The sequence below is a fragment of the Hippopotamus amphibius genome, chromosome 1 (assembly GCF_030028045.1).
Source record: "Hippopotamus amphibius kiboko isolate mHipAmp2 chromosome 1, mHipAmp2.hap2, whole genome shotgun sequence".
NCBI classification, from domain to species: domain Eukaryota; kingdom Metazoa; phylum Chordata; class Mammalia; order Artiodactyla; family Hippopotamidae; genus Hippopotamus; species Hippopotamus amphibius.
The window spans coordinates 58,744,811-58,763,195 of record NC_080186.1 but is presented as its reverse complement, the minus strand read 5'-3'; the positions used below and the strand labels follow the sequence as shown (position 1 = coordinate 58,763,195).

At 36.8% G+C, this 18,385-nt stretch overlaps 1 protein-coding gene across 2 annotated transcripts in view; it reads left to right on the top strand.

Moving 5' to 3' along the window:
• HS2ST1 (heparan sulfate 2-O-sulfotransferase 1) overlaps positions 1-18,385 on the top strand; it is a 207,603-nt gene that overhangs the window by 158,185 nt on the left and 31,033 nt on the right. For both annotated transcript variants that reach the window (XM_057713944.1, XM_057713953.1), the window contains exon 2: positions 3,855-4,093. In XM_057713944.1, coding sequence (XP_057569927.1) covers positions 3,855-4,093 — 239 coding nt within the window. The remainder of the gene's footprint in view (positions 1-3,854; positions 4,094-18,385) is intronic.

Sequence of the window (18,385 nt, the reverse complement as noted above, 5' to 3'; positions counted from 1 at the left end):
TTACTTTTAACATGCAGGAGTTTCAGTATTTGAAATCAAGGCAATTTGTTGGTCTTTCCGTTTGCTGTTTTCTTTTTTTAACCCCTATAATCCTAAAGTGTTACCCACTATACAGAAATACTACACATTTTGAACATTTGTAAAATGTTTATTTTCTGCTGAGATCATTGCACAATTGAGCTTTGGTGGGGGGAGAAGGTTATATTCATGAGTCCTTTAATTTGTACAGAATACAAAACTTATTTCTCTATTTAAATTATTTAATACATTGAACATTTAATTAAATGTTCAAAGACAAAAGGTGTTTCCCAAAACAACAAACTTTAATGTTAAAAAAAAAGTAGTCATTAAAGAATATGTTGCAATTTAAAAAAAAAAATCTTTTCTTCAGTTATTTTTCTTCATCTTTTCTGTAGTCTAATACATACATCTTTGTGACGTTAATGCTGTGTAGGATTTAGGTTGGTGTATTAGGTTGGTGCAGTTTTTTATACTTAGCTTGATCATTATGTTCTTTCAATAAATTAGCCTTCAATGCTCTGTCAAAGCAGAAATAGGTAATTATTGCCATTATGAATGGCCTTTTAAAAGACTTATGTTTGTTGATAATCTGCTGGGTGGAAAGGTTCATTGAGCTGAGATGTATACCACCTTCAACAGGAGCCTAGAAGAACTAGAATTGCCATGGAGTTCAGTGTCCATCTTCAGGGCTGGAAATATTAGTGCCAGTGGTGCTGGGCTTGTCTGTAATGTCATGACTCAGATTGCACCCCATGTTATTTGTAGGCTGTACATTTTGTGGTGGTTCTAAAATAACTTGCATAGCAGATTCTCTATAATTCATAACTCAAACATGTAAAAAACATTACTTCCAAATGCATCTTTAGTATTTTAAATATACTGCCTACATTCTCTAAGTGCACTCCAAATGTGCCGTAACTAATAAAGCGTCCCCACTGATTTAAGAGGGTCTTAGAAGAAGTTCTACTAACTAGGTGGAGCCTCTCTGATTTAAAAAAATAAAAATAAAAATAAATTGGGACTATTTAGTACTTACTAAGTAAAGAAAATGGCCTTATTACAAATATCCTTACTTGTTTTAAGTATTATCACAGGAAAAAAGACATAGTAGTTCACCATCAACAGTAGTTACTGTTATTTTTCAACTAAGTGAGATTTGATTTTATAAACTATTATTACTAACAAAAATTCTCTTAATATTCCATGGTATTTTTATCTTTTTATGTAGTTTTAGGCATAATACTATATTAATAATTATCTTGTTTGTTTTAAGAAAAGTAAAAACATTTGAAAAATAGAAAATGCATATAAATATATTATTTGAATGAGAAAGTAGTTACCTGAATTTGTATCTGTTCATAATTTTAAAAAATGTTTTGAAATTGTGAGAAATATACAGTTCATATACTTTAACACACATAATAAACCAAGAACAATGAGCAATTTTTAAAACGTGTTAGTTTCATGCTCCAGCTAGAGTTTTAGCACCTTAAAAAATAAACAAATCCATAGACTAAATAATAACTTCTTTTAAAAGATAACAAAATCTGTTTCTTTTCCAAATGCTTGATTTCAGAAAAACTAGCAAAAGTAAATTCAGCATTGTTGGTTGTTGGTGTAGCCATTAAAAGTAAAGGGAATTTCATGTATATCTGGGCTGCTGTAGGAAACCTCTCATAGTTCTGTCAGCACTTAAATGACAATAGTACTGTTTTATTTCCCTTAGTAGACAAAGGAGGGTGTATGGACATAACAATACCATAATAGTTTTGGACTGTGGTGCCAGTTTGAGGTTGTTTGGAAGATAAAATTCCTTTAATATTTTTGCATATAATGTTATGGTTAGACCCTCCATAAATGCATGTTGAATTTAATGAGACAACTTCCAAATCCTGTGTAGATGCGTGAGCATCATACATTACCTTGATCATAGATTCATTTGGAAAGTACTGTCAATTTGAAAAATATTATGTTTTCTAAACATAGGGTATGTGCTGCTTTTTCTTTTTCTTTCTATTTCTTCTGAGTCTTTTTCTGTGGATTGTCTTTTTTTCTTGGCCCTTGAATGTTGGTACTTCCTAAGATTCTGTTCTAAGAATACAGTCTCTTTCCATGCTGTGTATTCTACATTATCTAGGTAGTTTCATCCATTTCTATGGTTTTCTCAGATGTCTTTCTTCGACATGAACCTTTATGCTCAACACTTCATCTGTGCGCCCAATTATCTATATCTCCTGGGTATCCCAGGCAATCTGACAGTATGTTCAACATTAAGCGCATCTGTTTTTCTCTATGTACCCAACCAACTCTCCCCCACAAAAACGGATACCTATATATGCATATATGTGCTTCTTTTCGTGTTTTGGAAAGCCCGTGGCTAATAAGTAACAGGCCTGAAACTTTAATTCACGTCTTCTGAATGTGAATCCTCAGCTCAGTGTATACCTAACGTAGTGGCCATATATTCTGGCCCAAAATTTAAGATGCATAATCAGACAGTATTTGAAGCCTGAACTTATAATTATACCGCATTGCTTTTTTTAAAGATGCTGATTTGTTTTTTGTTTGTTTGTTTGTTTTTGGCTGTGTTGAGTCTTTGTTGCTGTGCATGGGCTTTCTCTAGTTGTGGCAAGTGGGGGATACTCTTTGTTGCGGTGTGCGGGCTTCTCATTGTGGTGATGTCTCTTGTGGAGCATGGGCGCTAGGTGCACAGGCTTCAGTAGTTTGGCACGCAGGCTCAGTAGTTGTGCCACATTGTTTTTTCATGTCACTTTACTAAATTGTCACCAGTATGGTAGGTAGATGTTAACACACGTATAATGTAAAATTGCAATTATGTGTAAGTATGACTGTGCAGTATGAGGTATATATACGTACATTGTATGTGTGTGTGCAGTTTGACCTAGTTAGGGAGATTAGATGATGCTTTCCTTGCAAGTGATGATTTAATTCAATGTGAAGTTTGAGGAGTTCACTAGGCAGGGTTGAGGCAGAAGGAGAATGGGTGAGAATTCAAGGCAGGTATGATAGCTTGCGCAGAGATCTATCTGGTCGTAGGCGGGTGAATGCTGTATGTGAACAGTTGTCTTTGTGCAAAGTAATTTGCAATCCTGTTATTTTTCCCCCTCATTTCTTCCCCTTTTCTTGCTTTATTTGAAGCTGAAGTTTATATTAAGTAGAGAGTAGTTGAAAGCAGAATGTAACTGCTTTTCAAACTGCTTGGTGGACAGTGACTTGAATTAGAGGAACCATGGAATTTAATGAATAAACATAACCAGGACTTATCTGTAATGCAACACCAAAAAGAAAAAGGTTTTATGATGGTCTCATTTCTACTCTCTTTGCCTAAAATCACACCAGCGTTTGTAGTCACTGCCCTTCTACGTTTTGATAAAGCAGGGAGTAACTACACCCTAAGTAATAAATTTCAAAATTATTACCTAAATTATAAGTGATTTATTTTCTAAGTGTATTTTTTGTTACTGTGAAGTTTAGTATTCCATGCAATCTGTCTTTATGTGTTTGAAAATTAATTCAGACTGGAGAAATTCTGTTGGAATGAAAAGTGTCTTTTGAACCACGCTGAGGAACTCTCTGGTCTGTGGTATTCTAAACTTGATGACTCCGTTGATTCTTTTGTTCTTCATTTGCATGTGTATTATCCTTCAAAGGTAATTCTGAAGTTTGGGTCTTCAAAACATTTCTTCAGCTGCTCTTCACCCAGTTCTTGAATAGGAAAACTATGTTCCAGGAATAGGAAATTATTTTCAGTGTTTTACAACTTCCTTATAGTGTCTTTTAAAACTAAGTTCATAGTCTGTTTTTCTTTGCAGAAAGGGCTATTGCAAGACATGAAGTTCGAGAGATTGAGCAGAGACATACGATGGATGGCCCTCGGCAAGATGCAGCTTTAGATGAGGAAGAGGACATGGTGATCATTTATAACAGAGTCCCCAAAACTGCAAGCACCTCTTTTACCAATATTGCCTATGACCTGTGTGCAAAGAATAAATACCATGTTCTTCACATCAACACTACCAAAAATAATCCAGTGATGTCACTGCAAGATCAGGTAAATACCACTTAGAGGATGCATAATGTTTTCTGACACTTCGTAAGTCAAATTTTGTATCTCAAGGAGATGAAGCATTTTAAGGTAAATTCATGTATGCCGAGCCCAGTGGATTGTAAGTTTCTTGGGGGAGAGGATCAGCCAAACTTACCTGTAATTTTACATTCTTCACATTCTTGAATTTTTGAAGAGAATATTGATGCTCCTCAGTATTGTATCCTTTTAAAAAATGTGAAATATTTTTAGCAGATGGCCTGCAATAAAAATCATTATATTGTCTCAACTTATGATTGAGAAATCTTTATTTGATGAATACCTGTATTCTCGATGGTTTAGTTTTGTGAGTAGGCTCCTGAATTTCATCTTATCTTTACTATAACTTATATAAGTATTAGCTGTAAACTCCTAGAGAACAGGGGTTGTGGCTTATATTTTTAACATAATCTTGCCTTTTAAGTTGTTGAGCGTTAGATACAGGTGGATAGATAATTTTATGAAGTGGTTTTAAGAAAAGTGGAGGAAGTCATGAAATGAAATCGACCCCGCTTTAGCAGTAGTTTCAGACATTTTCTTCACACCTGGAGTTCTGACTATAATTATATATAAAGTTCTGTCTACAAATATTGAAGGGAATGGGAATTGGGCCCCATGAGAAGAAAAGGTAATATTTGAGAATACTATGTAGGATCAAATATCATATTGCGGTAGCTTATTGGAAAGGTAATTGTGATGGTCATTTAGTTAGAATGGATTGGTATCCCACTCTTTGGCATACCTATAATCCTCCCTCACACTGAAGCAAGAGAATAACACTGATACACAAGGTTAGGTTCACTTTCTTGCCAGAGAGCTGTTTGTGAAGGCTGATTGTATATGGTATATCATCTGCCCATGTTAATTCTTGGCTCTCTGCAATATCCTCAATTACTCTTTTTTCTAGAACCAAAAATCTACACTCATCAGCCAAATCAAATAACTCTTCTGTAAATGAGAAGCAACATGAGCTTATTTAACTAAGTGGGTCATAAAAACTATTCATTATGTAATATTATACCTCTCAAGGGCAAGTATCCCAAATTATCAGTTTTTATACAGTGTGTAGTAGATTTTAAATCTGTTTGCATGATTGCTTTCAGAATATATCTTGGTTTACAAGGAACATTTCTTAATGCTCACATAATAATTTTAGATTTCTTCAGTAGTATTGTTTAGATAATGACATTGACCTTTTTTTTTCTTCTCATGAAATATAAATCTACAGAAGCTCACCACATAAGACATTTATAGGCATCATGTAATGGTATATTTTCCCAGTTGCATTTGGATAAGATAAAACTTCTGTTTTCCTTTCAATATCTTGTCATGTATGTGTGCGTGTATATATATATATGCAGCAAACAAGAAGCATAAACACTATCTTAAAGGCAAGTGGGTTATATAATGAATGATACTTAAAACATGTTTGGGGCAGAGTGGAAGAATAGTCTTAATCACTACCTGACATACTTCAAAATGTCAGCTGGTAGTTCAACACCTGGTCTTAATTAGGAATAGCTTATATACCAAATGTTGTCTAATGCACCATATCTAAATTATTTACTGGTCTCTTATTCTGTATAGAAGCAGTTCTTCAAACAAGTCATGGGTACCGCTTCCTTTCCCTTTGCATGACATATCAGATGGTGTTTTAATTCACTTTCAATATAGTAAGTGTCATCTAAATGTGAACTTTTGATTATTAGATGCCTTGAAATAATTTTTAAAATATTCCCTGAACCCCATCTTATATAACACACAATTTTAATACCATATTTTTATTGTCCTTGTGAACTGTTCTCAACTGCCCTATTCTTTAAATAGGAATTAATAAATGACCTATTTTGCTATTCTTCTCTGAGAAATAGTTTCTAATCAGTATTTAACTCAAGTGAGACTTAAAAGATGAAATTTTTATTAAACCTGCTGTTGTCCCAATCTTCCAGTTAAAGCCCAGTTTACTCATAAAACTATTATGGGTTGTAATAGGTGATTACACCCTTTATTCCTTCACCTTCCAACCTCAGCAGCCCCGTCTGCTTAACATCCATCTGCCTTTGGCCCCAGCTCTTTCCTAGATGTATTTTGTACTGGGGACTGTGCTAAACTGTTTACATGCTTAATTATTTCTCTCAAAAATTTTAGAGGCAAAGCCGAAATATTTCTAGTCTGGTATGAAAGTATTCAGTGTGTAACAGTTACATGTATTCTTAGAAACAGTTCTCAACTCTGCTTTCAAGTTTTCATTTATTTATTGCATATGTAATGTATGCTGAGATTTTGCTACATTCTTTGGGGAATTACCAAAGAAATAAAAAGGAGCTTATTTATAATTTACTAGGGAACATAAAACATAGTCACAGGAACTATGAGGACTATTCAAAGAAAACATCAATTTATAGTGTTCTTACCAAAATATGTAACCAAAATGTTTAACCTGGACCTCATCTTGAGAGAACAGGCAAATCCCTATTGCAGAACATTCTCTAGAACAACTGTCCTGAACTCTTCTGAAGTGTCAATGTCATGACAACCAAAAAGGTGGGGTGGGGGGGTGGACTAGAGGAGACTAAAGAGACATGAAAACCAAATGTAGTTTGTGACCCATGATTGGATCCTTGATTAAAAAAAAAATGTCTGCTACTTTGATTCAGAAAAAAAAAATTAAGTGTGTGTGCACAGAGAGAGAGGGAAAGAAAGAGATAAACAGAAGTGGCAAAATGTTAACAGTGACTCTTGGTGAAGAGTATAGAGATGTCAACTACTCTTCTTTCAACTTTTCTGTAGTTTAGAAATTTTTCAAAATTAAGAACTTGAGATAAAATAAGAGTAACAGAGCAAGGAGATTAGAAGGTAAACATTTGCGAATATAAGGCATGAGCAGACTAAGTGATAAGAATGAGGTCATGAACGTTATATTTTTGAGATGGGCTTTATCCGTTAATAGACAGGACTTGGCAGGAGTCAGGCAATCAGCCCTTCTAGTTGGAAAATGAAGTTTACTCTGCTATCACAAAATATCTCTATATTACAGAACATCTTGTCTTTGAAGTAACTATGTCAAATAGGTGTAAGTGGCAGCATCTTTTATGATCTTTCTTAATTCTTTTCTGCTCTCACATATTTAGGTCTGATCACATTTAAGATCTTTCTAAGAAACTGGAAATATCCAGAATTTTCATTCTCTGTAGGACAGCGTAGTAATTTTTTTTCCTTTTAATCTACTGTTAAACCAGCTTCTGGTCATTTGCAGTAGAGCATATGGTTTGATATTAGTTGCAGATACAGATGTTTCAGAGCAACACTTTAGATGAATGCTTCTCAACCTATAATGTATATACTGAGCACCAGTTAAAGTACAGATTCTGATTCAGAAGGACTAAGATAAAGCCTGATATTCTGAATTTCTAAAAAGCTTCCTGTTAATGCCAAAACTGATGCTTCTGGTCCTTGAACCCACAGTTTGAGTAGCAAAGATCTAGAATAGGATTCTCAATGCGGTGATAGGAAGATGCATGTTCTTCCCAGGATGGTGCGTTACTTACTTCTAAATTCATATTCCTACCTCCCCAACAAAATCCAAATTCCTTACCTATACCAACAGGCCCTTCTTAATCAAGCCCTTATCCATTGTCTGTTGCTTAAACCTCTTATTTACTAGCCACACTGGCCTTTTGGTTCATTGAATATACCAAGCCTTTCCCGCTTCAAGGCCACTGCACTTATTTCCTGTTAGAATGCACTTCTCCTGGCTTCTGACAATTGGCTTCGTGTTATCCATTTAAGGGTTCAGTTTAATGACGTCCTCATAGCAAAACCTTACTTGGCCATCCTATATATTAAATACCTCTTCCAAGTTACTGTGTACCATCATTCTTTTAGTATCTTTTTTGTTACTTATTGATTTATTTACTGTCTTTTTCTCTATAATTTAAGCTCTTTAAGGGGAGCAGCCTTGTCTGTCTTGTTCACCTTGTATCCCTGTGCTTAGAACCATGCCTGAGACATAGTAGATACTCCATAAATTTTTTGTTGAATGAATAAATGAACAAATGAACCCATTTAGATTCTGAAGGTAGCTCTCAGCTGAGCATCATGCCATGGTGATAATACTAGCAGAGGTAGCCCCTCTGATCGAGCGCAGTATGAGCATGATCTCTCCTTACACACACACCCCCTCCCACAAAACAAAACAAGACAAAAAAAGATTGAACAACACAGTTCTGAATTTTAGTGAAGACAGTCTATGTTCTATTGTTACTGAACCTTTCTTATATTTTATCCCAACTATTACTCAGTTTTTCTCTTTGCATAGAAAACTTCCTCTCTAGTTTAGTCTCATAAAACTACCCATGAATGTTTACTGTAAGTATATGCATGAGTAGGAGTTTGGTATATGTAATTACCCAAGTTAATAGTAGTGTTCACTCAATAGGTAGTAATTACAAAGTTGGAATTTGGCCAGGATGTTCGGGATGACATTCCTGCTTTTAGATAGTGAAAACAAGTTCTTTTGTGATCACAGATAATCATAATGTTGAGATTAATCTTATTAAGAAGATAAGTCTAGACACAGTGTTCGTGAGATGGTGCTTTCTCAGCTTTTCCTATAGCACTGGTTCAGGTCTGGTTCAACTAGCAAATAAATCAAAACACCACTCCCTACGTTGCTTGAGTTTTTCCTAAAGGCCTCTTGTGATTACTTGCAAGCCTGACTCTGCTTGAGTTATAAAATCTGACAAAAATCTCAGTTTCGAATCTGCTCCAGGCTAGCCATAAAAAACATCTCTTTTCCTACACTATATCTAACTACTACTTCTGAAACATCTTTCTTGATAGCCTTTTGCAATCAGAGTATGGAAATTCCCTCTGAATTAGGTCACTATGGTGACTTTATTTCTTTTCTCCAAGAGTTTGCATTGTCTTCAGACTCAACTTCATTTGATACTATTAGTTTTGCTCTTTTTTGCTTCTTGCTTTATCATTCATTAGTGCCAAGTATCACAGTCAGTAAGAATCCATGCAGTGAACCGAGTAGAAGCTTGCTCACCTGATCTGCATTTCCCCCCACTCCTCTCTATTCCAGAGCTTTATCTCAAGGCCTGGGGCAGGATGCTCGACAGTAGAGGGAAACCAGAAGAAACACTGAGAGGCAAGTGGTACAGTAGAGGTGAGAAGGCAGAAAATGACAGGGCAGGAGCTGCAGCTAGACTGATGAAAGGGAACAAGTGAAGATGAAGAGAGGAGAGGCAGGGAAAACTCTGGAGAACTAAGAGGATTAATATTAAACATGGCTAAAAGGAGAAGTGGCTAAATTAATACTTTGAAAGGAAAGTTTTAAAAAATACTGTTCTTCAAAGGGGATTAATTAGATTATTATGTCCTTGGAGATCACTTTTGAAGAGGAGATGAGGATGGTGTAGAATTTCAGTTGTGTGTAAGTGACACCTGTAAATGATCAGACTATTCTCCAGGTCAGTGTGAACCACCACTTTAACCTTATTGACAGTGTTTGTTTGCTTAGCACTTTTTTCTTTCCTGTGAAGGGAAGGTAAATCTCAGCTCAGCATCTTTTGATTTATTGCAAATTGTAAATCAGCCGCAGTTTTATTAATGAGACTTTAACAGATTGCCTTAGTTAAATGTTGATGAGATGAAAGAAAAAAATACATATGCATATATATAAAGTACGTAGGCTTCAGTATTCTCTTAGTTGGAGATTAGAAAAAGATTCTGTGTGTTTTGGAAACAGCAATAGTAGAGTGTTAGAGAATTTAAAAGCGATAATAACCCACCTCATTATGAATTTACCGCAGAATGAATTTAGTAAAATAAAACTCAGAGTCCTACAGAGTCGTTTAGACTGAATCTCTTAGTTTTGACCAGCAGTGTTCAACAACCCCTGAGGTTACCCCAAACAATAAAAAGGCAAGAATAAGTCAGCGGCCATTGCTGAAAAATGGTTATTCAGGACCAGAGTGGTGAACAGGGCAGACTGGCAGTTGAGATTATAGTCAATGTAATGAGGAAAGTAAACAATTTAGAGAGATATATCAAAAGAGCTTTGAGATCTTGGAGGTTGAGGAGTTTTGAATGACTGTATCTCGGGTTTCCTGAGCAGTAGATAAAACCTGAAATTCTCAGTGTCCAAGTTTGTTGATCAGAATTATAATACAGATGATATCTGTCTGCTTTTTTTTTCCTTTCAAATCCTACTGATTCCCCCCTCCCTTGTTTAAATTGGACAGTAATAGATTAGAGAAATTAGTGGTATAGAAGGATGATGATTGGACCAAAATCTACGGTGTGTGGTTCGTGGGCTTCAGTTTCTTTATCTATAAAATAACGAGTACAGGATATTCTTGACCCCTTTTACCTCTAAAATGCTGATTCTATAAACAAGAGAGTTTGAGATTGGTTACATCAGTAGAAGAGTCATGCCTTGTTCTGTTCTGCCTTCAACAGACTTCTCTGAGTCTACCTGGAGAGACAACCATTTTACTTATTTTGTTACTTTTTATACTGTGTTTCTTGGAATGCTTTGTTTCTGATGTGCTCCAGGCATCACTGTGTGTAGGTAGATGGAGAAGACTGGGTAGCAGGTTCATTCTGCTCCCATCCCCCATTCTGCTTTATATATTGTGGTAGCTTATAAGATAATCTTTTAAAAATTGTTCTATTTCAGGGTACTTTTTTACATATCATAAAAGCAGTGACTATGAGAATATATCCTTGCCAAAGAGCTTCTGTAGACCTCAGGCTTCCTTTGCGAACAAGCTTCACATTGATAAAACCAGGAGCCAGATCCTGGGCCCACACATGCTAAAGTCTTGCTCCTTGGTGTGGCCCATTGACCTGGCCATCACGTGGAAACTTGTTAGAAGTGCAGAATCTTGGGTCCCACTCCAGACCTTCTGAATCAGAATCTGTGTTTTAACAAGAGTCCCAGATGATTCATTTGCACATTGAGTTTGGGAAGCCCGGCAGCAGTCCAGATCTCATCCAGCTTCCTGAAGGACACATGGGAGATGAAGTGTGTCTCTAGGAGGATTTAGTTTGATCTTGACTGTCCTTTGGAAGGGTGGAGGAAAAAAAGGACACTTGAAGTTTACACCTAAGCCTTTCATCACAGTGTGCTGTGATCCTCTAGCATTTGGCTTATATAACACTGTTTTCTCAGACTTCAACCTGGCATCGCCTTTCATTTCCCTCTTACACCATCACATCCATATTAAATCTCAGCTTCTGAAAAATAGAGCTGAGTTGTAAATGTGTCTTAAGCACCCTTGAACCACCACCTCCCATCCCTATTCTCTTTGCCTTCTATTTCTCCCTCATTTGGTGCTGAAATACTGAAGTTGATTTTCACAGAATCAAAGACTTGTATAACTTACCATTAAGTGGAAATTATAAGGATTTTTTATATTCAACATGTAAAATTTTTTAAGGAGTCAGTTTATGGGTTATGTAATTTTTTATTTTCTATTTTTTTCATTTGCTACTTGATTTTTTTTTTTTAATTTTTGGGGGTACACCAGGTTCAATCATCTGTTTTTATACACATATCCCCGTATTCCCTCCCTTCCTTGACTCCCCCCCCTCGAGTCCCCCCCACCCTCCCCGCTCCAGTCCGCTAAGGCATCTTCCATCCTCGAGTTGGACTTCCTTTGTTATACAATAACTTCCCACTGACTATTTTACAGTTGGTAGTATATATATGTCTGTGCTACTCTCTCACTTCATCTCAGTTTTCCCTTCACCCCCCGCCCCCTCCCATACCTCGAGTTCTCGAGTCCATTCTCTGTATCTACATCCTTGTTCTTGTCACTGAGTTCATCAGTACCATTTTTAGATTCCGTATATGTGAGTTAGCATACAATATTTGTCCTTCTCTTTCTGACTTACTTCACTCTGTATGACAGACTCTAGGTCTATCCACCTCATTGCATATAGCTCCATCTCATTCCTTTTTATAGCTGAGTAATATTCCATTGTATATATATGCCACATCTTCTGTATCCATTCATTTGTTGATGGGCATTTAGGTTGCTTCCATGTCCTGGCTATTGTAAATAGTGCTGCAATAAACATTATGGTACATGTTTCTTTTGGGATTATGGTTTTCTTTGGATATATGCCCAGGAGTGGGATTACTGGATCATATGGTAGTTCTATTTGTAGTTTTTTAAGGAACCTCCAAATTGTTTTCCATAGTGGCTGTACCAACTTACATTCCCACCAACAGTGCAGGAGAGTTCCCTTTTCTCCACACCCTCTCCAACATTTGTTGTTTCCAGATTTTGTGATGATGGCCATTCTGATTGGTGTGAGGTGATACCTCATTGTGGCTTTGACTTGCATTTCTCTGATGATGAGTGATGTTGAGCATCTTTTCATGTGTGTGTTGGCCATCTGTATGTCTTCTTTGGAGCAATGTCTGTTTAGGTCTTTTGCCCATTTGTGGATTGGGTTATTTGCTTTTTTGGTATGAAGCTTCATGAGCTGCTTGTATATTTTGGAGGTTAATCCTTTGTCCGTTGTTTCATAGGCAATTATTTTCTCCCATTCTGAGGGTTGCCTTTTAGTCTTGTTTATGGTTTCTTTCACTGTGCAAAAGCTTTTAAGTTTCATGAGGTCCCATTTGTTTATTCTTGATTTTATTTCCCTGATTCTAGGAGGTGGGTCAAAAAGGATGTTGCTTTGATGTATGTCATAGAGTGTTCTGCCTATGTTTTCCTCTAGGAGTTTGATAGTGTCTGGCCTTCCATGTAGGTCTTTAATCCATTTGGAGTTTCTTTTTGTGTATGGTGTTAGGAAGTGTTCTAATTTCATTCTTTGACATGTTGCTGTCCAATGTTCCCAGCACCACTTATTGAAGAGGCTGTCTTTTTTCCATTGTATACTCGTGCCTCCTTTGTCAAAGATAAGGTGCCCATATGTGTTTGGGCTTACTTCTGAGTTCTCTATTCTATTCCATTGATCTTCCTTTCTATTTTTGTGCCAGTACCATACTGTCTTGATCACTGTGGCCTTGTAGTAGAGTTTGAAGTCAGGAAGCCTGATTCCACCAACTCCATTTTTCCTTCTCAAGATTGCTTTGGCTATTCGGGGTCTTTTGCGTTTCCATACAAATTGTAAGATTTCTTGCTCTAGTTCTGTGAAAAATGCCGTTAGTAATTTGATCGGGATTGCATTGAATCTGTAAATTGCTTTGGGTAGTACAGTCATTTTCACGATGTTGATTCTTCCAATCCAGGAACTTGGTATGTCCCTCCATCTGTTTGTGTCATCTTTGATTTCTTTCATCAATGTCTTAAAGTTTTCTGCATACAGATCTTTTGCCTCCTTAGGCAGGTTTATTCCTAGGTATTTTATTCTTTTGGTTGCAGTGGTGAATGGGAGAGTTTCCTTAATTTCTCTTTCTGCTCTTCCATTGTTAGTGTATAGGAATGCAAGAGATTTCTGTGCATTCATTTAGTATCCTGCTACTTTACTAAACTCATCAATGAGTGCTAGCAGTTTTCTGGTAGAGTCTTTAGGGTTTTCTATATATAATATCATGTCATCTGCAAAGAGTGACAATTTTACTTCTTCTTTTCCAATTTGGATTGCTTTTATTTCTTTTTCTTCTCTGATTGCTGTGGCTGAAACTTGTAAAACTATGTTGAATAATAGTGGTGAGAGTGGACACCCTTGTCTTGTTCCTGTTCTTAGAGGGAATTCTTCCAGTTTTTCCCCATTGAGAACGATGTTGGCTTTTGGTTTTTCATATATGGCTTTTATTATGTTGAGGTAATTTCCTTCTATGCCCATTTTCTGGAGAGCTTTTATCATAAATGGATGTTGAGCTTTGTCAAAAGCTTTTTCTGCATCTATTGAAATGATCATATAGTTTTTATCCTTCAAGTTGTTGATATGATGTATCACGTGGATTGATTTGCGTATATTGAAGAATCCTTGCATCCCAGGGATAAACCCCACTTGATCATGGTGTATGATTTTTTTAATATGCTGTTGGATTCTGTTAGCTAGTATTTTGTTGAGGATTTTTGCATCTATATTCATCAGTGATATTGGTCTGTAGTTTTCTTTTTTTGTGACATCTTTGCCTGGTTTTGGTATCAGGGTGATGGTAGCCTCGTAGAATGAATTTGGGAGTGTTCCTCCTTCTGCAATATTTTGAAAGAGTTTGAGAAGGATAGGTGTTAGCTCTTCTCGAAATGTTTGATAGAATTCGCCCGTGAACCCATCTGGTCCTGGGCTTTTGTGTGTTGGGAGATTTTTAATCACTGCCTCAATTTCCGTACTTGTGATTGGTCTGTTCATGGTTTCTATTTCTTCCTGGTTCAGTCTTGGAAGATTGTATTTTTCTAAGAATGTATCCATTTCTTCCAGGTTATCCAATTGATTGACATATAGTTGCTTGTAGTAGTCTCTCATGATGTTTTGTATTTCTGAGGTGTCTGTTGTTACTTCTTTTTCATTTCTAATTCTGTTGATTTGCATCTTCTCCCTTTTTTTCTTGATGAGTCTGGCTAATGGTTTATCAATTTTGTTAATCTTCTCAAAGAACCAGCTTTTAGTTTCATTTATTTTTCTTATGGTTTCTTTCCTTTCTTTTTCATTTATTTCTGCTCTGATCTTTATGATTTCTTTCCTTCTGCTCACTTTGGGGTTTCTTTGTTCTTCTTTCTCTAGTTGTTTGAGGTGTAAGGTTAGGTTGTTTATTCGATCATTTTCTTGTTTCTTAAGGTAGGACTGTATTGCTATAAACTTCCCTCTTAGAACTGCTTTTGCTGCGTCCCATAGGTTTTGGGTTGTTGTGTTTTCATTGTCATTTGTTTCTAGATATTTTTTGATTTCCTCTTTGATTTCTTTAGTGATTTCTTGGTTGTTTAGGAGTGAATTGTTTAGCCTCCATGTGTTTGTATTTTTTGCAGTTTTTTTCCTGTAATTGATATCTAGTCTCATGGCATTGTGGTCTGAGAAGATGCTTGATATGATTTCAATTTTCTTGAATTTGCCGAGGTTTGACTTGTGACCCAAGATGTGATCTATCCTGGAAAATGTTCCGTGTGCACTTGAGAAGAACGTGTATTCTGTCGTTTTTGGATGGAATGTCCTATAAATATCAATTAAGTCGAGATGGTCTAATGTGTCATTTAAAGCTTGTGTGTCTTTATTTATTTTCTGTTTGGATGATCTGTCCATTGATGTAAGTGGGGTGTTCAAGTCTCCCACTATTATTGTGTTACTTTCGATGTCCTTTTTTATAGCTGTTAGCATTTGCCTTATGTATTGAGGTGCTCCTATATTGGGGGCATAGATATTTACCATTGTGATATGTTCTTCTTGAATGGATCCCTTGATCATTATGTAGTGTCCTTCCTTGTCTCTTTTAATAGTCTTTACTTTCAAGTCTAATGTGTCTGATATGAGTATTGCTACTCCAGCTTTCTTTTGACTTCCATTTGCATGGAATATCTTTTTCCATCCCTTTCCTTTCAGTCTATATGTATCCCTTGGTCTGAAGTGGGTTTCTTGTAGGCAGCATATAGAAGGGTCTTGTTTTTGTATCCATTCAGCCAGTCTGTGTCTTTTGGTTGGAGCATTTAATCCATTTACATTTAAGGTGATTATTGACATGTGTGTTCCAATTACCATTTTCTTAATTGTTTGGGGTTTGTATTTGTAGGTGTTTTCCTTTTCTTGTGTTTCCTACTTAGAGAAGTTCCTTTAGCAATTGTTGTAAGGCTGGTTTGGTGGTGCTGAATTCTCTTAACTTTTGCTTGTCTGGAAAGCTTTTGATTTCTCCCTCAAATCTGAATGAGATTCTTGCTGGGTAGAGTATTCTTGGCTGTAGGTTTCTCTCTTTCAGGACTTTCAGTATATCCTGCCATTCCCTTCTGGCCTGCAGAGTTTCTGTAGAAAGGTCAGCTGTTATCCTGATGGGTTTTCCCTTATATGTTGTTTGTTGCTTTTCTCTTGCTGCTTTTAATATTTTTTCTTTGTGTTTAATTGCCATTAGTTTGATTAATATGTGTCTTGGTGTATTTCTCCTTGGGTTTATTCTGTATGGGACTCTCTGTGCTTCTTGGACTTGGTTAATTATTTCCTTTCCCATGTTGGGGAAGTTTTCCACTCTAACCTCTTCAAATATTTTCTCAGACCCTTTCTTGTTTTCTTCTTCTTCTGGGATGCCTATAATTCGAATGTTGGTACGCTTAATGTTATCACTGAGGTCTCTGAGACTGTCTTCTAATCTTTTTATTATTTTTTCTTTTTCCTGCTCTGTGGCGTTTATTTCCCCCATTCTATCTTCCAACTCACTTATTCGTTCTTCTGCCTCAGTCATTCTGCTGGTTATAGCATCTAGAGTATTTTTAATTTCAGTTATTTTGTTATCCATTGCTGTTTGTTTTTCTGAGTTCTTATGAACTGTTTCTTGTACTTTCTCTATTTTGTTATTGAGATTTTGTATCATTTTTACTATCATTACTCTCAATTCTTTTTCAGGCATTTTTCCTATTTCCTCCTCATTTGTTTGGTCTTGGGGGTTTTTTTCCTGCTCCTTTGCCTGCATGGTGTTTCTTTGTTTCCTCATGGTTGTCCAAACTTTTGGGGTTGCTTGTCCTGGTGATAGAGGTGTTTATAGAAGACTGTCCAAGCCTCAGACTAATGTCCAAGTATTGGATTAAACGAATATTAAGTCTAGGAAACACATACATGTATAAGACACACAATTACTGACTCCGTTAGGACATAAGGCTCTGGAAAGACCTGACAGAACCCCAGTGTGCTATCAGATATTCAAAGAGAAACCCAACAGAAATTGACAAGTGAAACAGAACAAATCAGAGACAAAAGCAAAAGCAAACAAACAAACAAATAACACCTTACACATGCAAACATTAATCCAGGGAGATTTTGTAAGCTAGAATCAAATATAGAAAAGAGCCAGAGTACCACCAGAGAGAATGGAGATTCTCAGAATGTAGTTAGACAACTGTACTAAGAACTAAGATAAAGACAAAAGCCTAATATTAAATACCAAGGCAGTGTGTCATCTGGAGAATAGAGCAAGGAGTCTGAGCAGACCGATAGTGTTGCTTATAAGTATGTTAAGATAAAATAAACTTAAAATGGCTGGAAGAAAGGGGAACAGAAGAGCGTACTGTGGTTGGAAATATGCAAATAAAAAGAAAAGAATAGAAATGTATAAAAGATAGGGATGAAAGGAAAGTATGAGAGATATATTGTCCGTACTACCAAAACCTTAGCTAGATATAGAAGTATATAAAAAGGCAAAAAAAAAAAAAAAAGGAATAAAAAATATCATTAAAAAATTATGTTATAAAACTTGTAGATCCCTTAGGGCTAAGATCGTATTTAATAAAGAAAAAAAAAAAGAGAGAGAAAAAGAAAAAAAAAAAAATCCAGAACTGATCCCAGAATGGACCAGTTCAATAGGTATTGATACTACTATTTCTGTTTCCTTAGCGTCTCAGCTGTAAGTGTCCTTCTTCTTGCCTTGGGTTTTTTTGCATTATTCTGTGACCAGCAGAGGTTCCTTTATTGTTCGTCTGTAAGCGTCGGTGTGTGAGCAGTGGTGCACTGTTGTTTCAGTCAGGCTTGGAGGTGCCTGTTGCAGAGGGATGCCGGTGGCTCAGGCGTAAACAGAAAGTCTTAGAGTTGGGCCTCTCTTGGGTTTTTTTTGTTGTTGTTGTTGCTGTTGTTGTTGTTTTTTTTTCTTCCTCTCGGCAGCCTCCCTGCTGCTGGCGTTGCAAGGGGTTTTACTCTAGTCCCACCCGAGTGCCTGAGGGTGCTTGTTATCCCTGAGCGCCTTAGGTGGCCCACAGGCATCTCTCCACTGCCTGTTGCAGAGGCGCCGAAAGAGAGAGAGAAGCTAAGTGCGGCTCCTCCCCCCCCGCCCGTGAGCCTGCAGCCTCCAGCCGCCATCGTGGCCGGGCAGCTCTCAGGGATGGGCACTCCTCTCCGCGGACCTCCTCCCTCCTGTCCTCTCGGTCCGTCACCCTACCAGCAACAATGTTTCTCACCCTGAACCAGCTCTCCAGTTCCCACGCTCCCGCTCCTGGACCCTCCGTTCAACTGAGGATCGATGTCTCGGTCCGGGAGCGCTGAGCTGCGCTGTGGACCCTCCGTATGTTTCTCACTCCCTCCCGTCTACTTGATTTTTTTTATTCTGTTTGATGCCTTACTTGAAGAACAAATAGGAAAGAACCTGGGAATCTCAAA